This window comes from Nerophis lumbriciformis, linkage group LG03 (assembly GCF_033978685.3).
Source record: "Nerophis lumbriciformis linkage group LG03, RoL_Nlum_v2.1, whole genome shotgun sequence".
NCBI lineage: Eukaryota > Metazoa > Chordata > Actinopteri > Syngnathiformes > Syngnathidae > Nerophis > Nerophis lumbriciformis.
Window position 1 is genome coordinate 65315620 of NC_084550.2, and position 26089 is coordinate 65341708.

Genomic DNA, 26089 nt, shown 5'->3' on the forward strand with positions numbered 1-26089 from the left:
CCCAGCATGCTACACACTACAGCAGGGCTATTGAGGCCACGTTAGTATTTGAGCACAAGGACTTCATCCAGTCAGGTAAGTTTTGATGATATTACTGGGGTAAATATATTTGATCTATGGTATTTAAGTTTAATAGAGGTGTAATTGCTTGTTACTGACTACTCCAGCAGACTTACACTCAAGCTAGCCAGCTGTTCCTGTACTTGTTAAATGATTTTGGGGCCAATATCTCTAGCTAGCTAGGTTTATGTACCACCACAGTCTCATAATGAACCGGAAATATTTCTCCGTTAGCCGTGATGCTAATTTTCTCTACGTTAAATCCCATTCATTTATGCTAACAACGTTAGCGATCCGAATTTACCTTTTTTGTGATCTGTAAAGTTCAACTAGCAAATACTAAATCAAAAGGTGTAATTTCCTCTGCCTTCTGTTCTGCTAACCGTTCTGTTGTCATACAAGAATGTAGGTTATAGTTTGATTTAGCATGCTGATTGAGTGTTCATTTATTCATCTAGCCTATTTATATTCATTTGTCCATCAGTAAAATATGTTTAAAGACTACTCCAACTGTTTAGCTGACTATTTATATGTGTGTGTGGACTTGCATTAGTGTTTTACAAGAATAAATAAATACAAACAGAATAATGCCATGTACACCATCTGATGTGTGGAGACATTTCACCCCAACCAATGTAGGCAGAAAGGGTGTGTACATTTGCAAATACTGTGCAAAGAGTATGGATGTCCCGATCCAGGTTTTTGCACTTCCGATCCGATACCGATATTGTTTTTGCATTTCCGATCCGATACCGATACTGACCGATACTGGCCTATCCGAGCATGTATTAAAGTTTAAAGTTATTTAGCCTACTTAGTTGTCAGAATCATGTTGAAAAGGGTTTTAGTACTCTTGATAACAACTAGCCAGCTGAATTAGGGGAGTTTGAATAATACACAATGGTTGGTAACAAGAAACTGACCTGTTTATTCAAGGATAAACACAAAATAGACAAAATTATACATGACAAACAGAAATGGCATCATTGAAACTAGGGCTGGGCGATATGGCCTTTTTTTAATATTGCGATATTCTAAGGCCATATTGCGATACACGATATATATCTCGATATTTTGCCTTAGCCTTGAATGAACACTTGATGCATATAATCACAGCAGTATGATGATTCTATGTGTTTTGATTGATTGAGACTTTTATTAGTAGGTTGCACAGTGAAGTACATATTCCGTACAATTGACCACTAAATGGTAACACCCCAATAAGTTTTTCAACTTGTTTAAGTCGGAGTCCACTTAAATTGATTCATGATACAGATATATACTATCAGATATATACTATCATCATAATACAGTCATCACACAAGATAATCACATTGAATTATTTACATTCATTTTTAATCCAGGGTGTGGAGGGGGGGCGCCGGATGTAAGTGTCAAAAAGACAGCCAAAAGAGTTTGATATGAGAATAAATCTAAAGTTAAAATATAGGGTAGAAATGCACCCATTTGCAGGAAATGTAGTCTTGATTTTCAAAATTTTCTTTCAAGACTTGCATGTCTACATTAAAACATTCTTCTTCATACTGCATTAATATATGCTACTTTTAAACTTTCATGCAGAGAAGGAAATCACAACTAAAAAAATCACTAATTTTTTCATACGGTGTTGATGTGGACATTTTTGCCTCGGCATTTTGTTGGTGTGGACGTGTGGCACCGAATGGAGATAAGCGTCTCGACAGACGTCACAATATTTGAACAATGATGACGAAAACTGTTTTCTCTGTCGTGTCCGTGTGTCGAAAATTGTTATGCGCTTATTTTTTTTATTAGATTTTGTGCGTGGCATAGATTTGCTATGCGCAGAGGACGTTTAAACAGTGTGCAATTGCACAGGCGAGCACCTTAGAGGGAGCGTTGCTCGCACGGCTGCGCTAGCATCACAGCTAACGTTAGCAATGCTGCTACCTCTCTGCTCGGGGAGGACGTATACGTATGTGACGTATGTCGTGACAGTATGTGACGTATGACGTGACAGTATGTGACGTGTGTAAGAAGGTGCACTTGCTGTCTGTGAGAGGGAGACACAGGAAAGAGTGAGAAGAGCCTGTCGTGTAATGCCAGCAGCTAAAAGCAACTGCGTGAGAATCCACAGACCTGTGGATGTGTTGAAGGTGTGCTGGAAAATGCGGAACGGAAATTACGGAAAGTGGAATGTATTATTTAAATCTGTGCGTTGGAAAACACGGACCGGAGTTTTTTTTTAAACTGGATCTGGATCGGCATTTTCCCATGCCTGGCCGATACGCAATTTTTGGCAAATATCGGCAGCCGATCCGATCCAAATATCGGATCGGGACATCCCTAGCAAAGAGTTACGTCAAAAATGCCACAAAGATGCAGCAGCATATAGACAAGTGCCCAATAATATATCATTATTGTAATTCCCCATGAATTCCCATATATTCCCATGGACGGTGTCCAACTTTGAATAATCAAAAAATGGTTAATATTTCCAAACTTCCCGAGCTTCACTTCTCGTGGTAAATTTCCGGAAGGTTTCCGGATATTTACCGGAAGCTTTCCACCCCTTTGCAACCCTAGTCGAGAGGCACTAAAAAATTCAAAATTCAATTGTAGGTCTGGGCTGTTGGTCAATAAATGGAAAAAAATCAATTAAAATCAATCAAAGTTTACTTCTATAGCCCTTAATCACAAATGTCTCAAAAGGCTTCACAAACCACAACGACATCCTCGGATCTGATCCCACATCCGGGCAAATAAAAACTCAACCCAATGGGAATAATGAGACATCTTGGGAGGGGACCCCCCTGGGTGACCGGTGCAAGTAGCAGTATAAGAACCAGCCTTGGTTGTATTGTTGTATTGCTTTTTTTGTAAACAAATCGGTATTGTCGATTTAACATGACTATTACATGAATGTGCACTTCATGTGTCCATCAATGTACTTTCTTTTGTGTACTTAAGTTATATAGTAACTTCATTGAGGAGACTATCAATAAACAACCTCAAGTTGGAAGTTTGTTCATCTCTAACTTAAAAAGGACTGTTTACCTATCTGCCAAATTGAATTACAACATTCAGAGAGGGCAGAAGTATATGGAAAAAATACAAAAAAAAACGGGGGTTTAGGGGTGACGGCATCAAATATATGCTTCTTACGCAAATCTTACACTGACATTTTGACACACAAGATAGAAACTGAAAGACTGTAGCGACTTTACTTTTTTGCACCTGGGCAAAGGCAGGTTGTGTACAAAGACATCACGAGAAGTGGGAATCTTTGGGCACCTCACAATTCGGTTAAGATTACCATTCACGGGCTATGATTCAATTATAAAATCGATTACTTATGCATCTATAATACACTATATTACCAAAAGTAATTGGCCACCCATCTAAATTATCAGAATCAGGTGTCCTAATCACTTGGAGGAATCATGGTGTAGGGTTGTTTTTCAGGAGTTGGGCTTGGCCCCTTAGTTCCAGTGAAAGGAACTTTGAATGCTTCAGGATACCAAAACATTTTGGACAATTCCATGCTCCCAACCTCGTGGGAACAGTTTGGAGCGGGCCCCTTCCTCTTCCAACATGACTGTGCACCAGTGCACAAAGCAAGGTCCATAAAAGACATGGATGACAGAGTCTAGTGTGGATGAACTTGACTGGCCTGCACAGAGTCCTGACTTGAACACTTTTGGGATGAATTAGAACGGAGACTGAGAGCCAGGCCTTCTCGACCAACATCAGTGTGTGACCTCACCAATGCACTTTTGGAAGAATGGTCAAAATTTCCTATAAACACACTCCGCAACCTTGTGGACAGCCTTCCCAGAAGAGTTGAAGCTGTAATAGCTGGACCGACATCATATTGAACCCTATGGGTTAGGAATGGGATGGCACTTCAAGTTCATAAGTGAGTCAAGGCAGGTGGCCAAATATTTTGGCAATATAGTGTATATCGTATATCATACGATATTTGAAAAAACTAGAATATAATACATGTTTTCAGTTATTTCACCTTTTTTTGTTAAAGGGGAACATTATCACCAGACCTATGTAAGCGTCAATATATACCTTGATGTTGCAGAAAAAAGACCATATATTTTTTTTACCGATTTCCGAACTCTAAATGGGTGAATTTTGGCGAATTAAACGCCTTTCTATTATTCGCTCTCGGAGCGATGACGTCACAACGTGACGTCACATCGGGAAGCAATCCGCCATTTTCTCAAACACATTACAAACACCGAATCAAATCAGCTCTGTTATTTTCCGTTTTTTCGACTGTTTTCCGTACCTTGGAGACATCATGCCTCGTCGGTGTGTTGTCGGAGGGTGTAACAACACAAACAGGGACGGATTCAAGTGGCACCAGTGGCCCAAAGATGCGAAAGTGGCAAGAAATTGGACGAAATGTGTTCAAAATGCGAGGGTGTGGGGAAAGCCGACGAAGCTATGCTACGACAGAGATGGCAAGAATGTGTGGATATCCTGCGACACTCAAAGCAGATGCATTTCCAACGATAAAGTCAAAGAAATCTGCCGCCAGACCCCCATTGAATCTGCCGGAGTGTGTGAGCAATTCAGGGACAAAGGACCTCGGTAGCACGGCAAGCAATGGCGGCAGTTTGTTCCCGCAGACGAGCGAGCTAAACCCCCTGGATGTCTTGGCTCCCACTGCTTCTACCGTCCCTTATGCCACCGAAGATGATCAAGAGAAGAATATCGACCCTAGCTTCCCTGGCCTGCTGACATCAACTCCAAAACTGGACAGATCAGCTTTCAGGAAAAGAGAGCGGATGAGGGTATGTCTACAGAATATATTAATTGATGAAAACTTTATTACTCGCGGATTTACGTAAATTATTATACATAAACTGTGTTTACCAATAATTTAGCTTAAAACATTACAACACTTAAAAACAAACACATACCAATCGTTGGTTAGAAGGCGATCGCCGAATTCGTCCTCGCTTTCTCCCGTGTCGTTTTCGTCGGTTTCGCTTGCATACGGTTCAAACCGATATGGCTCAATAGCTTCAGTTTCTTCTTCAATTTCGCTTAAGCCGCTGAAATCCGAGTCTGAATCCGAGCTAATGTCGCTACCTTGCTGTTCTATCCGCCATGTTTGTTTGTATTGGCATCACTATGTGACGTCACAGGAAAATGGACGGGTGTATATAACGATGGTTAAAATCAGGCACTTTGAAGCTTTTTTTTTTTTTTTTGGGATATTGCGTGATGGGTAACATTTTGAAAAAAACTTCGAAAAATAAAATAAGCCACTGGGAACTGATTTTTAATGGTTTTAACCCTTCTGAAATTGTGATAATGTTCCCCTTTAAGTACTTAAGTACTTAACTCCACATGTTCATTCATAGTTTTGATGCCTTCAGTGACAATCTACAATATAGTCATGAAAATAAAGAAAACGCATTGAATGAGGAGAAGGTGTGTCCAAACTTTTAGCCTGTACTGTATGTTTAGAGTTTTTTAATGCATTCTAGCTTGTAAATAAAAATGGAGCCTTTTAAGCATACGCAGCGCATTCATTTAAAAAACGCAGCGCATTCATTTCAAAAACACATCACGACTTTTGCTTTTTTGACATGACACTGCGTTGTGGAGCATTATTTACAAGGTCGAAGTTGGAAGACCGTGAGATATAATGCTTACAACACTTTCGAAAGTTAGCATCGTCTTGTGTTTATTGTTTATTGAATGGATCCCCATTAGCTGACGCCAAGGCGACTGCTAGTCTTCCTGGGGTCCATATAGGAGCATACAAAATAAAAATACAAAGAATACATACAATAACAGACATTATACAATGGAAAAATACAACATAAGATAGAAAGCTAGTTAAAACCAGTATTAAAAATTCACGTCATGTGGGCAGCTGCAATAGGTGTATCTTCAAAGCTGTCTTGAATGACAATTTACTTTGTGAGAGATTAATGTGAGATGGCAACCCATTCCAGAATGATGTACATCTATACATGACTGTATGTTTGAGGAGATTGGTCCTGGGAGCAGGAAGTGCCAAATAGCCATTGCTGCCATTCCTAGTGTCATGAATATGTGTGTTAGTTGATTTTAAAAACTGTTTGTAAAAGTAATCTGGTGATTGATCTAAAATGATAGTTCTAAAGAACATAATGAGACTACAATGCATCTTTTGTTCAACAGACAACCAGGACAGGCGTGAATGCATAAATTAAATACTGTGTGCAAAGAACATTTAAGTACCAGTCTAGCCGCTCTGTTCTGAACAAGTTGCAGTTTGTTCAGGTCAGACTTAGTCGTAGCGGACCATATTATAGGACAGTAATGAAGATGACAGAAAACCAGGGACTGTATGACTTGAGCCATTGTTGAGGATGTCAAGAAGGTGGAGCACTTCCTGACCATGGCTAAACCTCTTCCCATTTTCATTGAAATACCATCAATATGATCGGACCATGACAGTTGACTGTCTAATAGCACACCAAGCAATTTTGCTTTTTTTGACCTGCTCAATACGTATGTCTGACATTAAAATATGAAGCTGTGGGTCATCAACAAGCATATGCCTGGATCCAAAAAGAATGCTTTTTGTTTTGTCAATATTCACAACAAGTTTACTATCATTTACCCAGCGAGACACTCTCTCCAGGTCCTGATTTAAGTTATTTTCTAGGTCATTTAAGGTAGAGGCAGTACTGTATAGAGTTGTGTCATCTGCATACATAACCATATTGGTGTTTGTTGTAACACAGGGAAGATCATTAGTAAAAATAATAAAAAGTAAAGGACCTAAGCAGCTTCCTTGAGGCACGCCGCAGTAATTGTACTTGCGTTCGGATAGGCTACCATTAAAACACACTCTCTGTGATCTTCCTGATAGATAGCTCAACATCCAAGAAAGTGACATACTATTAAAACCATATTTTCTCAGTTTGGAGATCATTATGTTGTGATCTATGACATCGAATGCCGCACTAAAGTCAATCAGGACAGTACCAACCATCTTCTTGACATCCATTTGTGACAGCCAGTCATCAGTCAGCTGAGCTAGAGCAGTAGATGTTGAGTGACCTTGCCTATAAGCATGCTGGGAACCCGACATCAGTTTGTTGTAGGTAAAGTAATCTTGAATTTGTTTGAAAACAACTTTTTCCATCAATTTACTAAGAACAGGAAGTATGCTTATTGGTCTACTGTTTTTACCAGTAAAATCTTTATTTTTGTCCTTGGGTAGAGGGATGACCTTAGCCTCCTTCCAAACCCCAGGACAGACTCCATATCTTAATGATTTATTAAATATATGACAAATCGGAGTTGATACATGGCATGCCGCAATTCTTAACAATTTGCATGTCCGTCCCAGCAGGTTTATCAGATGGCAGTGATAACAACAATTTCTCAATATCAGAACTACTAACTGGTACAAAATCGAACCTGCAGTTTTTACCCTTCATTATGTGATTTTCAATTAATGTGCATGAGGAGGAGCCATCAGAAGGCGTCATATTCACTCTCAGATTTTCCACCTTGTTTGTGAAGTAATTATTAAAATATGTGGCCATTTCCATTGGCTTAGTCAGGTAAGCTCCATCAACTTCTATATACGAATTTGTTTTACATGATGCTGATCTTCCCATTATTTGATTTAAAATTTTCCATCGTCTTGGCAGTCTCTTAGGAAATAGTCACTTTACTACACTAAACAAAAAGGTATGCAACCATGAAAAAAAAGTCTTACATTTCATATCTGCACCTTTGGTTTCTGGAGATACCAAGCTGCCAATAAAGTAAACAACAGTGCTTTCTCATCTGTTGTGGAATTACTTAGAGTCCTAACTTCATACACAAGCCTTCAGGAGGCAATTTAGGTGGAAAGTTATGTTTGAGAACAGCATTTTCAACGAGGTACCGTTTCATATATTTAGAGTGGAAATCTCAAGACGTCATTTCCTACTGGTGGTTTCAAAAGTCAAAAGAAACTGCATGTAATCACTTTTAAAAAGAGGGCTGAAAAATGTTCCATTACATACTGTAACCCAGTGTTTTTCAACCTTTTTTGAGCCAAGGCACATTTTTTGCATTTAAAAAATCCGGAGGCACACCAACAGCAGAAATGTATTAAAAATGAAACTCAGTTGACAGTAAAAAGTCGTTGTCGCAGATGTTGGATATGACTTTAAACCATAACCAAGCGTGCATCACTATAGCTCTTGTCTCAAAGTAGGTGTACTGTCGCCACCTGTCACATCACGCCGTGACTTATTTGGAGTTTTTTGCTGTTTTCCTGTGTGTAGTGTTTTAGTTCTTGTCTTGAGCTCCTATTTTGGTGGCTTTGTCTCTTTTTTTGGTATTTTCCTGTAGCAGTTTCATGTCTTCCTTTGAGCGATGTTTCCCGCATCTACTTTGTTTTAGCAATCAAGAATAGTTCAGTTATTTTCATCCTCCTTTGTGGGGACATTGTTGATTGTCATGTCATGTTCGGATATACATTGTCTTTGCTCCACAGTAGGGATGTCCCGATCCAGGTTTTTGCACTTCCGATCCGATACCGATATTGTTTTTGCACTTCCGATCCGATACCGATACCGATACTGACCGATAATGGCCTATCCGAGCATGTATTAAAGTTTAAAGTTATTTAGCCTACTTAGTTGTCAGAATCATGTTGAAAAGGGTTTTAGTACTCTTGATAACAACTAGCCAGCTGAATTAGGGGAGTTTGAATAATACACAATGGTTGGTAACAAGAAACTGACCTGTTTATTCAAGGATAAACACAAAATAGACAAAATTATACATGACAAACAGAAATGGCATCATTGAAACTAGGGCTGGGCGATATGGCCTTTTTTTAATATTGCGATATTTTAAGGCCATATTGTGATACACAATATATATCTCGATATTTTGCCTTAGCCTTGAATGAACACTTGATGCATATAATCACAGCAGTATGATGATTCTATGTGTTTGGATTGATTGATTGAGACTTTTATTAGTAGGTTGCACAGTGAAGTACATATTCCGTACAATTGACCACTAAATGGTAACACGTGAATAAGTTTTTCAACTTGTTTAAGTCGGGGTCCACTTAAATTGATTCATGATACAGATATATACTATCAGATATATACTATCATCATAATACAGTCATCACACAAGATAATCACATTGAATTATTTATAATCCAGGGTGTGGATGTAAGTGTCAAAAAGACAGCCAAAAGAGTTTGATATGAGAATAAATCTAAAGTTAAAATATAGGGTAGAAATGCACCCATTTACAGGAAATGTAGTCTTGATTTTCAACATTTTCTTTCAAGGCTTGCATGTCTACATTAAAACATTCTTCTTCATACTGCATTAATATATGCTACCGTACTTTTAAACTTTCATGCAGAGAAGGAAATCACAACTAAAAAAAAATCACAAATTTTTTCATACGGTGTTGATCTGCAAATTTTTGCCTCGGCATTTTGATGGTGTGGGCGTGTGGCACCGAATGGACATAAGCGTCTCGACAGACGTTATAATATTTGAACAATGATGACGAAAACTGTTTTCTCTGTCGTGTCCGTGTGTCGAAAATTGTTATGCGCTTATTTTTTTATTTGATTTTGTGCGTGGCATATAATTGCTATGCGCAGAGGACGTTTAAACAGTGCGCAATTGCACGAAAGCGCGCACCTTAGAGGGAGCGTTGGTCACACGGCTGCGCTAGCATCACAGCTAACGTTAGCCATGCTGCTACCTCTCTGCTCGGGGAGGACGTATACGTATGTGACGTATGACGTGACAGTATGTGACGTGTGTAAGAAGGTGCGCTTGCTGTCTGTGAGAAGCACAGACACAGAAAAGAGTGAGAAGAGCCTGTCGTGTAATGCCAGCAGCTAAAAGCAACTGCGTGAGAATCCACAGACCTGTGGATGTGTTGAAGGTGTGCTGGAAAATGCGGGACGGAAATTAGGGAGCAGCAGAAAAGTGGAATGTACTATTTAAATAGGTGCGTTGGAAAACACGGAGCTGAGTTTTTTTTTAACTGGATCTGGATCGGCATTTTCCCATGCCTTGACGATACACATTTTTTTGCAAATATCGGCGGCCGATCCGATTCAACTATCGGATCGGGACATCCCTACTCCACAGTAAGTCTTTGCTGTCGTCCAGCATTCTGTTTTTGTTTACTTTGTAGCCACTTCATTTTTAGTTTTGTTCTGCATAGCCTTCCCTAAGCTTTAATGTCTTTTCTTAGAGGCACTCACCTTTTGGTTATTTTTGGTTTAAGCATTAGACACCTTTTTTACCTGCACACTGCCTCCTGCTGTTTCCGACAGCTGCAAAGCAATTAGCTACCGGCTGCCACCTACTGATATGGAGTATTACACGGTTACTCTGCCGAGCTCTAGACAGCACCGACACTCAACAACACATCATTAGCAGACTAATTACTGGTTTGCAAAAAATATTTTTTAACCCAAATAGGTGAAATTAGATCATCTCCCACGGCACACCAGACTGTACCGTGAGACTCCCGAAATTCAGCGCATCTCCCGAAAACCTCCCGGGACAAATTTTCCCCCGAAAATCTCCCGAAATACAGGCGGACTCAGGTCCTCCACAATATAAAAAAGCGTACCTGCCCAATCACGTTATAACTATAGAATGATGGAGGGCGCGTTCTTGGTTTCTTATGTGGGTTTATTGTTTGGCAGTTTCATTAACGTCCTCCCAGCGCGGCAACAACACACAACAACAGCAGTCACTTTTTTGTATACCGTAAAGCAGTACGTCTGCCGTAAACAGCAATGTTGTGACACTCTTAAACAGGACAATACTGCCATCTAGTGCATTTGATGAAAGCACTTTTGTGCGTGCCACACAGCAATGCATCATCAGAGAGGGAGGGTGTTCAGCATGGTTCGAAAAATAGTGACAGAGAATAGAACAAGGATGGACAATTCAACCCTTAACTCAACAATGAGTAGATGAGTGTTATGTGTAAATATATATATATATATATATATATATGTCTTAATAAGGTTATCCAAAAAATAGTGCTCGATACCGTAGTAGAGCGCAATATATGTATGTGTGGGAAAAAAAATCACAAGACTATTTCATAGATTTCATAGATGAAATAGTCTTGTGATTTTTTTTCCCCACACATACATATATATATATATATATATAATAAAATATATATATATATAATAAAATATATATATATATATATATATGTATATATATATATATATATATATATATATATATATATATATATATATATATATATGAAATACTTGACTTGGTGAATTCTAGCTGTAAATATACTCCTCCCCTTTTAGCCACGCCCCAACCACGCCCTCGTCCCACCCCGACCACGCCCACCCGAAATCAGAGGTCTCAAGGTTGGCAAGTATGGCCGCAGCACAGTGGTTGAAAAACACTGCTGTAACCTATTTGGGTGGATCTGCGGATTTCGAGAGCCCTACAGTAAAAAGGGCCAACACAACCAGCACCAGAAAATCTGATCAGGATTTTCCCACAACACTCATGGATTTACCATTGAATGATTTGAAAAACAAAGAGTCTGGCAGTTATTGGGAGGAAAGAGGAAATAAATTAAGAACACAGATTGAGAAGAAGAGATTGCTCACAAGCAACCAGCACTTAATACAATTAAAAACAATACAAAAACTGTACATAAGTTTCCAAAATATGACAAAATGATGAAAAATGGTGGCAGTGGACAGACTTACGTAACTTCTGGCCCCATACGTGTAGGTGTAGCTTCCCAGAGGAATAGTAAATGAAGCCTAGGACCAGCATGGGGCACAGGACGAACAGCAGCTTGCGAGTGGGCTTCATGGTCTTCAGTCATTCACATGGCACCATCCAGGACATCTGCATGGCACAAGAGCAGAGAGAGAGAGAGATTCAACTTCCACATACAATACTGGACAGGAAAGTCATTTACCAGTAGCAACAGTGCTGGGTTGAGATAAGCGCAATGAACAGATATAACCAGTGAGCATTAGTGCCTGAGAGGGCCATGATTACAGGGAGGAGTGTCACACTGTACATCATTTCATTGACATCGCTCTGAAAGGTTTCAACAGAAAAGACTGGATTATTCATCTTGGTTTTTAAATTTGATACACTGCAAAAACTGAAATCTAAGTAAGATTAATTATCTCAAATAAGGGTGATATTTGCTTATTTTCTGTCTGATAAGATCATTCTTCTCACTAAGCAGATTTTATGAGTCTTTTACTTGTTTTAAGGGTTTTGGTCCTAAATGATCTTGGTAAGATATTACAGCTTGTTGCTGAGATTTTATGACCTATATTAAGTAAAACATGCTTGAAACTAGAATATCAACTGTTGCAAAGCTGTGTCATCAACACTCACAAGTATAAAACTACTTTTAAAGTAATCATTTCTTATTTCAAGTATGAAAAAAAAAAAATCACGATTTTGACACAATTGTGTCTCATAATTAAAGGGGAACATTATCACAATTAATGGTTAAAACCATTAAAAATCAGTTCCCAGTGGCTTATTTTATTTTTCGAAGTTTTTTTCAAAATTTTACCCATCACGCAATATTTTAACCATCGTTATATACACCCGTCCATTTTCCTGTGACGTCACACAGTGATGCCAATACAAACAAACATGGCGGATAGAACGGCAAGGAATAGCGACATTAGCTCGGATTCAGACTCGGATTTCAGAGGCTTAAGCGATTCAACAGATTACGCGTGTATTGAAACGGATGGTTGTAGTGTGGAGGCAGGTAGCAAAAACAAAATTGAAGAAGAAACTGAAGCTATTGAGCCATATCGGTTTGAACCGTATGCAAGCGAAACCGACGAAAACGACACGACAGCCAGCGACACGGGAGAAAGCGAGGACGAATTCGGCGATCGCCTTCTAACCAACGATTGGTATGTGTTTGTTTGGCATTAAAGGAAACTAACAACTATGAACTAGGTTTACAGCATATGAAATACATTTGGCAACAACATGCACTTTGAGAGTGCAGACAGCCCATTTCAGGCGTGCTAAGAACATATATTTTTCCATGATTTCAGCACTCAGGTTAACCATACCTAAATAGACACTAAATACTGCATTACACAAGACTACCCGAATGTACTCGAATGATTGAAAAAAATTAATGTTTTTAAGCTAAATTATTGGTAAACAGTTTATGTATAATAATTTACGTAAAACCGCGAGTAATAAAGTTTTCATCAATTAATATATTCTGTAGACATACCCTCATCCGCTCTCCTTTCCTGAAAGCTGATCTGTCTAGTTTTGGAGTTGATGTCAGCATCTGCTTTGAGTGTTGCAGGATATCCACACATTCTTGCCATCTCTGTCGTAGCATAGCTTTCGTCGGTAAAGTGTGCGGAACAAACGACTGACCATTTCGTCGGCTTTCCCCACAGCCTCGTATTTTGAACAAATTTCGTCCAATTTCTTGACACTTTCGCATCTTTGGGCCACTGGTGCAACTTGAATCCGTCCCTGTTCGTGTTGTTACACCCTCCGACAACACACCGACGAAAGAGAGAAAATGGCGGATTGCTTCCCGATGTGACATCACGTTGTGACGTCATCGCTCCGAGAGCGAATAATAGAAAGGCGTTTAATTCGCCAAAATTAACCCATTTAGAGTTCGGAAATCGGTTTAAAAAAAAAAAAGGTCTTTTTTCTGCAACATCAAGGTATATATTGACGCTTACATAGGTCTGGTGATAATGTTCCCCTTTAAAACAGATGACAGCCAAATGGACTTTGCCCGAGACCCCGAGAGTAACAAGTGGTTGCCTTGTTGCCTTTCCATTAAGAACAATAAATTTGTTTTTAGTATAAGTTTTCTAGTTTCAAGAAATGTAATGCCGAGCGCATATCATTATGTCAAGATAATGGCACCAGCGTTTACTTAATTTAAGAATATTTTTCGACATATTGAGCAAAAAAGGTCTCTTTTTTTCCACCAAGAAAAGTGCACTTGTTATTAATAAGAATATACTTATTTCAAAAAGGTATTTTTTGGTTCATTGAGGTTAGCTAATTTTACTTGTTTTGGAAAGTCTTGACAAGCCAAATGTTCTTGTTCTATTGGCAGATAATTTTGGTTAGTTCAAATAAAATACCCCTAATTTTTGCTTTTTTTTTTCTTGTTTTTGAACACTGACTTTTTGCAGTGTACTTACCGTATTTTCCGGACATTTTGATGGATATTTGAGCGCACTGTGTAATGTTCTATATTTCCAATGGAACATATAAAATGTTGGTGTTTACTTGAGTCATATTGCCATCATATTGCAGTCTACACGTATATCTTATGTTTGACTGCCATCTACTTGTCACACGTATCAGTGCACCATGTACCAAATAAAATTGCTTCAAGGCCGGCAAGCAAAACCAGAATTATTACGTACATTAGGCGCACTGGGTTATAAGGCGCACTGTCGCGTTTTGAGGGGGAAAAAAAGGATTTTAAGTGTGCCTTATAGTCCGGAAAATACGGTATTTAAAATGATTAACTCTGTTGTTTGCTCCAGTTTGGATTTAGCGTAATCCCTCGGTTAATTTGTTCTGGGCCTGACCGTGGTAAATTCAACTACGCAAAGTAAAAACTATTAATTATAAATTAAATAATTGCATAGCATAGAAAACATGTTTACGACCTTTTAAATGAGTGGTATTAAACTCACTTTCATTGAGGGCTACATTGCAGTTATGGCTGCCCTCAGAGGGCCACTTGTAACTGAATAATATTTGAATATAATTAAGGAGTGGCCTCATTATGGTATTACACAATTTATGGTAAAAAACTGGAACCTCCATTGCCAGGATTTTACTGAAGCGTATGTCTGACTACAGCAGCCGTAATGCTCTGCGTTCCATCAAGCTGTGCGGATTCGTTGCCTACCAAAGACATAGTAAAACATTTTGATAGTTTTGTTTAATGTTCTATATTCTCAATGAAACATCAAAGTTTTGGTCTTGCTTGCTTACGGGTCCATGCTAGCGTCATTTATTGAACAGGCGTCAACCTGCAATCTACGCATATCTCTCGTGTGTGACTGCCATCTACCTTTACAGCATGTACCAAATAAACATTTTAAGTTTGTGTATAGATAGATAGATAGATAGATAGATAGATAGATAGATAGAACTTTATTGATTTCTTCAGGAGAGTTCCCTCAGGAAAATTTAAATTCCAGCAGCAGTGTACAAAATTGTAAAAAGTAAATAATGGGGGTATAAATGGAAACAAAATCAAAAAATATTACAATAGAATAAAAATAAAAAGCAACAATGAGAATAAAAATATAACAGTAAAATAAGAATATAACAAGAGAAACTAGGCAGTAGTGACCATGTCATGAAAAAGTATTGCACTGTATAGTCCGACATGCGACATGCAGTGACATAAATGTTGGTAAAAGCTTTTTCTTTTTTGATGCAGCGTTGTGCTTCACACAGGGTGCACCTAATGTTAAGACCCGTGACTCTACGTACGGTTTATAGCGTCTATTTTCGACCGGGACTGGACAAAAAATAGCGGGGATGTTGGTCTTTAAAGGCCTACTGAAATGCAATTTTCTTATTCAAACGGGGATAGCAGGTCCATTCTGTGTCATACTTGATCATTTCGCGATATTGCCATATTTTTGCTGAAAGGATTTAGTAGAGAACATCGACGATAAAGTTTGCAACTTTTGGTCGCTGATAAAAAAGCCTTGCCTGTACCGGAAGTAGCAGACGAGTAGCGTGACGTCACAGGTTGTGGAGCTCCTCACATCTGCACATTGTTTACAATCATGGCCACCAGCAGCGAGAGCGATTCGGACCGGGAAAGCGACGATTTCCCCATTAATTTGAGCGAGGATGAAAGATTTGTGGATGAGGAAAGTGAGAGTGAAGGACTAGAGGGCAGTGGGAGCGATTCAGATAGGGAAGATGCTGTGAGAGGCGGGTGGGACCTGATATTCAGCTGGGAATGACTAAAACGGTAAATAAACACAAGACATATATATACTCTATTAGCCACAACACAACCAGGCTTATATTTAATATGCCACAAATTAATCCCGCATAACAAACACCTCCCCCCTCCCGTCCATATAACCCGCCAATACAACTCAAACACCTGCACAACACACTCAATCCCACAGCCCAAAGTACCGTTCACCTCCCCAAAGTTCATACAGCACATATATTTCCCCAAAGTCTCCAAAGTTACGTACGTGACATGCACATAGCGGCACGCACGTACGGGCAAGCGATCAAATGATTGGAAGCCGCAGCTGCATGCGTACTCACGGTACCATGTCTGCGCATCAAAGTCCTCCTGGTAAGAGTCTCTGTTGTCCCAGTTCTTCACAGGCCAATGGTAAAGCTTGACTGTCATCTTCCGGGAATGTAAACAATGAAACACCAGCTGTGTTATCCGGCTAAACAGTCAGGGGGTGCATTCTACGGCGGGTAGAGATGCGCGGTTTGCGGGCACAACCGCGGAGTCCGCGGATTATCCGCGGATTATCCGCGGATCGGGCGGATGAAATTAAAAAAATTAGATTTTATCCGCGGGTCGGGTCGGGTGGTTGAAAAAAAAAAAAAATTGATTTTAAATAGATTCAGGCGGGTGGCAGTTAAACCAATTCGGAAATATATATACATAGTTAAATGTTGTTACCCACATACGAAAAACGAGCAGGCACCTGCTGCATATGCCACAACAGAAGAAAAAGAAAAAAAAAGAGATGGACACTTTTACGGAGCGGAGAAGGGACGCCTCGCCGGGGTCCGGGACCGAGGCCCCTTCCCCCGAGAGGGCCCCACCGGGAGCCGTAGCTGAGGCGATCCGCGAGAAGGGCCCGACGCACGTCCAGGGTAACCACCGCGCCCACCGCACCGACACCCCGCCTCGTCCGCCTTCGCCGCGGCCGGCGTCACGCGCAGCAGGTAAGCAGCTTACCTGCCCGCCACCCCCGTGGCCGGGGGCTCGTAACAGGGGTCACTCCGCGCGCTCCGCCCGCGCAGCTTACCTGCCCGCCACCCCCATTGCCGGGGGCGCGTAACAGGGGTCACTCCGCGCGCAGTGCGCTCACGAAAGGGGTGGGGCTCACCCTGGTTGATAGACAGCAGCTGGACGGTGGCCATGGAAGTCGGAACCCGCTAAGGAGTGTGTAACAACCCACCTGCCGAATCAACTAGCCCTGAAAATGGATGGCGCTGGAGCGTCGGGCTCATACGCGGCCGTCGCCGGCAGCGAGACGCGCTTGGAGGTGCGCTCAGCGCGGCTCCCATATCATTGCGCACTGCTGTGCGTCTGGGTCGTGACAGCGTGGCACGCGAATGTCTGCACTGCATTGGATCAGTCTCCTTTCTTTAACAGGCAAAAGCTTTATAACCTCACTAATGCCTTGCATCGTCTATATTAGATATATAACAACGGGCGGGTGCGGGCGGATGCGGTTCTGATCAAATGTTACATCGGGTGGATGGCGGATGGTTGACAACTTTCTGATGCGGTTGCGGATTAAATAATTGCCTATCCGCGCATCTCTAACGGCGGGGGTGCGTTATCCGGCACAACACCTGCCGCAATACACCGCTTCCCACCTACAGCTTTCTTCTTTGCTGTCTCCATTGTTCATTGAACAAATTGCAAAAGATTCACCAAAACAGATGTCCAGAATACTGTGGAATTTTGCGATGAAAACAGACGACTTAATAACTGGCCACCATGCTGTCCCAAAATGTCCGCTACAATCCGTGACGTCATCATACCGAGACGTTTTCAGCAGGATATTTTGCGCGAAATTTAAAATTGCACTTTAGTAAGCTAACCCGGCCGTATTGGCATGTGTTGCAATGTTAAGATTTCATCATTGATATATAAACTATCAGACTGCGTGGTCGGTAGTAGTGGGTTTCAGTAGGCCTTGAAGACAGTGTACATTTTGAAAAGATTAGTTGATACGTTTGAAGAAGGTGGCGGTTTGATAGACAATCTGAAGTGGAAGTTTTTCAGGGTTTCTTTAAGCAACATCACTGGTTTTAAAACGGAATGAGTAATTCACAACAAAACAACATGGACATGATAGTAGGTTGTGTTGCCAGTGCTCATCAGTCCTGCCCTTTAAGAGAAATAATGTTACTGGTAGTTCATAGGAAACCACACCTTCCTTTCTGTGGAAACGTAAATCTTTTTTAGCAAATCTTACTGGATCTCACCTTAACAAGCCAAATAAGCCCTACTACTCGACCGACATCTATTAAAAGGGAAAAGGCTTTCTCTCTCTCTCCAGCAGAGCGATCCACTATCTATTTTGAAGATCTCAAATCTTCTACAGTTTAACGGATTGTAGTCCAGTACCATAAAATTGCTTTTTAACCACATTTCCGTATTAGCTTCATGTCAGGCTATCCATAAATTACGCCATACTTGAAGTTACATTTAGGACCAATTCAGTAAAAAAAAAAATGTATACAGGATGCATCCGCAGTGATGGGCGGTAACAAACTACATGTTGCGAGGCTCCGTGGTTCAACTACATTTCCGACTAGTATAGCGGTAGCTTCACTACTTTTTGAAGCAGTAGCGAGTCCAGTAGCGTAGCTATTTATAGACCCATATTACGTAGTAGCGTCCATAAAAGCTACAAAGAGATACCTCGTCCATTACTGATGTTTGTCACACCCGGGGATCCAGCAGGAGAATAAAAAAACAAAAAAATACAGAGAAACTCCATGAAGATTGGCTGGTTTACGCAAGGTGAGTCACAACTGGCTTAGGTCAGAGGCAAGATAGCTTTAAAACCAGGAAGCAAAATCTGAACAAACTGTCCATCAGCGGTGGCGGAAACCACATAAGGTTCATTTTTAATTATCAATTTAATATTTCTAGGGACTTCCCCCTCATGGTACCGCAATTTTGCAAGTAAAATAAATGTTAAATTGTTAAAAAGCCAGACACAGGCCATGTTTCCAGTTTATGTTTATTATAATTAACAAACTGAACGTTTATTCTCTGACAATTTGGAAAGTTGTACATTAAGTTGATATATATATATATATATATATATATATATATGTATTAGAGATATATGTATTAGAGATGCGCGGATAGGCAATTATTTCATCCGCAACCGCATCACAAATGTCGTCATCCATCTGCCATCACCCGAACCAACATTTTATCAAAACCACACCCGCCCGCACTCGCCCATTGTTATATATCTAATATAGACGATGCAAGGCATTAGTGAGGTTAGAAAGCTTCTGCCTGTTAAAGAAAGGAGACTGATCCAATGCAGCAGAGACATTCAATGCATGCCACGCATTAGTGGCTAAGAGATATTAATGCGTGATAATATTATTTATCATTATTATAGTATTATTGTCATTTCCATTAAGAAAGTGTTGACTATTGTTGCCAATGCCCTCAGATCAGGAGTGTGTTCCTCACACTTTGTGTGCGCAGGTGCAGCAAGCAGAATGATGTTTTTAAGAAGTTAAAAAAATGTTTTAGAAAGACTAGGCCTATATTTTCGTTAGGTAAAAAAAAAATTCTGAATTTATTTCAATGAATATTAACTTGTTAACGTTATAATGCTCAAATAGGGACGAGGGCGGGGTGCACAGTGAAGCAGTGAACAATTTTGCGACAAAGATTAACCTTTATTGATTGATCTCCATTGTCAACTACAGGCAGGAAAATAAAGATAAACACATAGCCTATGTTGTAGGCATAGGCTCATACGTTTTTAAGTTGAAATAAAAAAATAAATGAAAAATGTGCCTCATAAGCCTTAGGCTGTCAATCACGCGCACAAACTTAAATTATACAATAACATATGTATGCCATCCCTATTTAAACAAAAATAAATTAAATAAATAATATTACCTGCAACTTATTGGCCAAGGCAAAAAGCTGAAGGGGGGAAATCAAACCCATCAGACTGCACTTTATCATCAAACTTGAATTATAATGAAAATAGACGGTCGCGACAAACAAAGCAGGCTAAATATCCTTACATTGTCGCCAATCGGAGATGCGCTTCACTTGAAAGCGAGGCCAAATAATTAACACACAGTAGTATATCTCCAATAGAAAAAAACACAATAAACAACGCAATTGCCTTAATTCCTTTGCATTGTAGTGCGCCCAAACAACACGTAACCATCAAAATTATTCAGCTGACCGAACTCAATATAGGTTAGACATGGGCTTATTTGGTATAGCCTATAGGTAACGTAGACTAATTCGTTTAACATATCCAACCGTATGTCTACTTACTTTTTTTTTTGTTAGCACTATGCAGGAATAAAATGGCATCTACAGTGCCAGGATTCATGCGAGAGCGCCTGGCCTCTAAAATGCGCCCTGCTGCGCTGAAGGAGCGCTCACTTGCGGCACTTTTTTTTTGCTAGGACGCATAGGATTCTCTTGGCAAGGTGTTGTAGTCGTGGGAATGATTGTCCTTGTTTCCCCCAAAAGGAAAGTAGATTTTCCTCTGCTGATCCGTCGAGATGGAAGTTTGTAGAGGAATAATCCTCTACTTCATCAACAAGCACAGGTGTATCCTCCTCCCATTCTGTGAAGTCAATCCTTTTCTTTTTCGGTGATGCACCATCAGCTCCACCTAAAGGACCGATAAAATCTATACGTTTTTCGTATGTGGGTAACAACATTTAACTATGTATATATATTTATATTATAATTGGTTCAACTGCCAACCGCCCGAATCTATTTACAATCTATTTTTTTCGTCATGTCACCCGCCCGACCCGCGGATTATCCGCGGACTCCGCGGTTGTGTCCGCAAACCGCGCATCTCTATTATATATATATATATATATATATATATATATATATATATATATATAGTGTTGATGTAGCAAGTTACTTTTGCCGTGTAGTTTGTAGTGTACACATCTCTGGGGATAGCTTACCCTGTCGCTTATGTACATCTAATGGAGATTAACTATTGGCTTAGATCAGTGGTCCCCAACCACCGTGGCCCGGTACCGGTCCACACAAGAATTTAAAAAAAAAAATTAAAAAAAAAAAAAATTTGTTTTTCTTTATTAAATCAACATAAAAACAAGATACCGTATTTTCCGCACTATTAGCCGCACCTAAAAACCACAAATTTACTCAAAAGCTGACAGTGCGGCTTATAACCCGGTGCGCTTTATATATGGATTAATATTAAGATTCATTTTCATAAAGTTTCGGTCTCGCAACTACGGTAAACAGCCGCCATCTTTTTTCCCCGTAGAAGAGGAAGTGCTTCTTCTTCTACGCAAGCAACCGCCAAGGTAAGCACCCGCCCCCATAGAACAGGAAGCGCTTCTTCTTCTACTGTAAGCAACCACCCGCCCGCGTAGAAGAAGAGCGCGGATATTACGTTTCATTTCCTTTGTGTGTTTACATCTGTAAAGACCACAAAATGGCTCCTACTAAGAGACAGGTTTCCGGTTCATGAAAAGACGCAATCTCTCCATCCGCACACGGACTACTATTTCACAGCAACTGCCTAAAGACTTTCAAGAAAAGCTGGCTACTTTCCGTGCATATTGTAAAAACAAGATAGCTGAAAAAAAGATCCTGCCAGAGAACATTATCAATATGGACGAGGTTCCACTGACTTTTGATATTCCTGTGAACCGCACTGTGGATACAACGGGAGCACGTACGGTGAATATTCGCACCACAGGGAATGAGAAGTCATCCTTCACTGTGGTTCTAGCTTGCCATGCTAATGGCCAGAAACTTCCACCCATGGTGATATTCAAAAGGAAGACCTTGCCAAAAGAGACCTTTCCAGCCGGCGTCATCATAAAAGCTAACTCGAAGGGATGGATGAAGAAAAGATGAGCGAGTGGTTAAGGTAAGTTTACGCGAAGAGGCCGGGTGGCTTTTTTCACGCAGCTCCGTCCATGTTGATCTACGACTCCATGCGCGCCCACATCACGCTGGTTTTTAATATATTATTAAAGTTTGACTGACCTATCTGACTGTTTTTTTGACATTCCTTTAGCGCAGTTAGATGCGGCTTATAACACGGGGCGGCTTATAGGTGGACAAAGTTTTGAAATATGCCGTTCATTGAAGGCGCGGCTTATAACCCAGGGCGGCTTATGGTGCGGAAAATACGGTACACTTACAATTAGTGCACCAACCCAAAAAACCTCCCTCCCCCACACTCATTCTCACAAAAGGGTTGTTTCTTTCTGTTAATATTTCCTGTTCCTACATTATATATCAATATAGATCAATACAGTCCGCAGGGATACCGTCTGTAAGCACACATGATTGTATTATTTTTTTGACAAAAAAAATAATTAAGAAGTTGTCATCGTATAATTTGCTATAATGATATAACTTTCTCTAAAAAGTCTAAAAAAAAAAATTGTATCTGTTTAAAATCTGTTTTATTAATTAGTATTAACATGAATTTTTTTTACATTATATTGTTTTAGACTTAGACGAACTTTAATGATCCACAAGGGAAATTGTTTTGCTCTTTTTCAATTGTTACTACTTATTGTACAGTGTACTTTGTTGAGAATTTATCAAGTCTCTGGAGACTTGCTGTGACTTTTTCTTTATTTAAAACGACTAGCAACATATCCAGCATATTTTTCTGGTGGTAATGTTGACTGTACTGTAGTTCAGAGAACACAGGGATTGTCGATGATAGTCAAAATTCCAAAAAAAGTGACGTTCTCCTTTAAAGGGGAACATTATCACAATTTCAGAATTGTTAAAACCATTAAAAATCAGTTCCCAGTGGCTTATTATATTTTTCGAAGTTTTTTTCAAAATTTTACCCATCACGCAATATCCCTAAAAAAAGCTTCAAAGTGCCTGATTTTAACCACCCGTCCACATAGCGAAGCAAACACAAACAAACATGGCGGAAAGAACAGCAAGCTATAGCGACATTAGCTCGGATTCAGACTCGGATTTCAGCGGCTTAAGCGATTCAACGGATTACGAATGTCTTGAAACGGATGGTTGTAGTGTGGAGGCAGGTAGCGAAAACGAAATTGAAGAAGAAACTGAAGCTATTGAGCCATATCGGTTTGTACCATATGCAAGCGAAACCGACGAAAACGACACGACAGCCAGCGACACGGGAGAAAGCGAGGACGAATTCGGCGATCGCCTTCTAACCAACGATTGGTATGTGTTTGTTTGGCATTAAAGGAAACTAACAACTATGAACTAGGTTTACAGCATATGAAATACATTTGGCAACAACATGCACTTTGAGAGTGCAGACAGCCCAATTTTCATCAATTAATATATTCTGCAGACATACCCTCATGTCAGCAGGCCAGGGAAGCTAGGGTCGATATTCTTCTCTTGATCATCTTGGGACGGTGTGAGCCAAGACATCCAGGGGGGTTTAGCTCGCTAGTCTGCGGGAACAAACTGCCGCCATTGCTTGCCGTGCTACCGAGGTCCTTTGTCCCTGAATTGCTCACAAACTCCGGCAGATTCAATGGGGGTCTGGCGGCAGATTTCTTTGACTTTATCGTTGGAAATGCATCTGCTTTGAGTGTCGCAGGATATCCACACATTCTTGCCATCTCTGTCGTAGCATAGCTTTCGTCGGTAAAGTGTGCAAAACAAACGTCCAATTTCTTGCCACTTTCGCATCTTCGGGCCACTGGTGCAACTTGAATCCGTCCCTGTTCGCGTTGTTACACCCTCCGACAACACACCGACGAGGCATGATGTCTCCAAGGTACGGAAAACAGTCGAAAAAACGGAAAATAACAGAGCTGTTTTGACCCGGTGTTTGAGAAAATGGCGGATTGCTTCCCGGTCCGAGAGCGAATAATAGAAAAGCGTTTAATTCGCCAAAATTCACCCATTTAGAGTTCGGAAATCGGTTAAAAATATATATGGTCTTTTTTCTGCAACATCAAGGTATATATTGACGCTTACATAGGACTGGTGATAATGTTCTCCTTTAATATTTGGCCCATCACAATGGTTCAAGTACCACTGAGAAGCTTTTTTCCTCGGTCTTTGCAATGGTATCATTGTTTAAAGATACTTTGTATTTGAAATTTTTTGTTACATGCCTACAAAAGGTAAGAAAATTTGGTTTTGCACAATAGGGCCCCTTTAATATGTTCAAGATCACTTCCGAAAAGGAGGCACACCACAGCAGGCACAAGACATTGAAACAACGTTGAGAATTTGTTGAATTAGGTCCTGACGTTGAGCAACTCAAATTTAACGCTGGAACAAACGTAATGCTTTTTGATGACATTTAATCAATGTTTGGTTCTGACGTTGATTAGACCTAGGGCTGGGCGATATGGCCTTTTATTAATATCGATATTTTTAGGCCATGTCACGATACACATCTCCATATTTTGCCTTAGCCTTGAATGAACACTTGATGTATATAATCACAGCAGTATGATGATTCTATGTGTCTACATTACAACCTTCTTCTTCATACTGCATTAATATATGCTACTTTTAAACTTTCATGCAGAGAGGGAAATCACAACTAAGTCAATTTACCAAAAGTGTATTTATTAAACAGTTATTAAGCAGTGGCACAAACATTCATGTCATTTCCAAAACAAAGTGCAAGATTGTCAGACATTTTAAAACAAGCTATTAGTGTACTTTTGTGCATGATGTCACTAAGATGACATATCAAAACACTAAATTAAAGTGCACTTTTTGTACAGAACGCCACTACAATAGTTTAAAACAAATAAAGTGCACTTTTGTGCATGATGTCACAAGATATTTCAATAAGTGTCAAATAAAAATGAGCTGCATAATAGGAAATCAAAATAGTGTATGTCCTTCACTATGTGGTAGGTTCCTGCGGACGTTATCTCCTTCTGTTGTTGACTATTTTTTTCACACGGTGTTGATGTGGAAATGGTTGCTTGGGCATTTTGTGGGTGTGGCACCGAACGGAGATGTTGACATGCGGAGTTTCAAGCACTTATTCTCTAACGGGTGACTTTTCAAATGATGATAAACATTAGCAGTGGTGCTACTTTTTGTAGCAACACTTGCCGCATACCTGACATATTACTGTTCGACATCTTCCCGCTTGAAGCCAAACCACCACCAGACGATGGACCCCGTGCTGTTTTTCTTGGGAATTAATTATTCTTCCTCCATTTGTTACCAGATTCGCACCTTCTTTTTCTCGTATTAACACTCGCACGGCTCCGCTTGCATAACTGCTAACGTTACCCATTCCGCTACCTCTCTGCTCCGCGAGGGCATATGACGTTGCACGCGTGACAGTATGTGACGTATGTAAGAAGTAGGGATGTCCCGATCCGATATTTGGATCGGATGCCGATATTTGCCAAAAATTGCGTATCGGCAAGGCATGGGAAAATGCCGAACCAGATCCAGTTTAAAAAAAAACTCCGGTCCGTGTTTTCCAACGCACCGATTTAAATAATACATTCCACTTTTCTGCTGCTCCCTAATTTCCGTTCCGCATTTTCCAGCACACCTTCAACACATCCACAGGTCTGTGAAATCTCACGCAGTTGCTTTTAGCTGCTGGCATTACACGACAGGCTCTTCTCACTCTTTCCTGTGTCTCCCTCACAGACAGCAAGCGCACCTTCTTACACACGTCACATACTGTCACGTCATACGCGCTTGTGCAATTGCGCACTGCTCAAACGTCCTCTGCGCATAGCAATTATATGCCACGCACAAAATCAAATAAAAAAATAAGCGCATAACAATTTTCGACACACGGACACGACAGAGAAAACAGTTTTCGTCATCATTGTTCAAATATTATAACGTCTGTCGAGACGCTTATCTCCGTTCGGTGCCACACGCCCACACCATCAAAATGCCGAGGCAAAAATTTCCAGATCAACACCGTATGAAAAAAAATAGTGATTTTTTTTAGTTGTGATTTCCTTCTCTGCATGAAAGTTTAAAAGTAGCATATATTAATGCAGTATGAAGAAGAATATTT

The 26089-nt window shown here is 40.2% G+C and overlaps 1 protein-coding gene across 3 annotated transcripts in view; it reads right to left on the reverse strand.

Annotated features, from left to right (window-relative positions):
* The window catches only part of st3gal3b (ST3 beta-galactoside alpha-2,3-sialyltransferase 3b), a 223481-nt gene that overhangs the window by 184425 nt on the left and 12967 nt on the right, over positions 1-26089 (reverse strand). For all 3 annotated transcript variants that reach the window (XM_061941399.2, XM_061941391.2, XM_061941383.2), the window contains exon 2: positions 11810-11954. In XM_061941399.2, the coding sequence (XP_061797383.1) occupies positions 11810-11918 (109 nt within the window). In that variant the 5' untranslated portion in view covers positions 11919-11954. The remainder of the gene's footprint in view (positions 1-11809; positions 11955-26089) is intronic.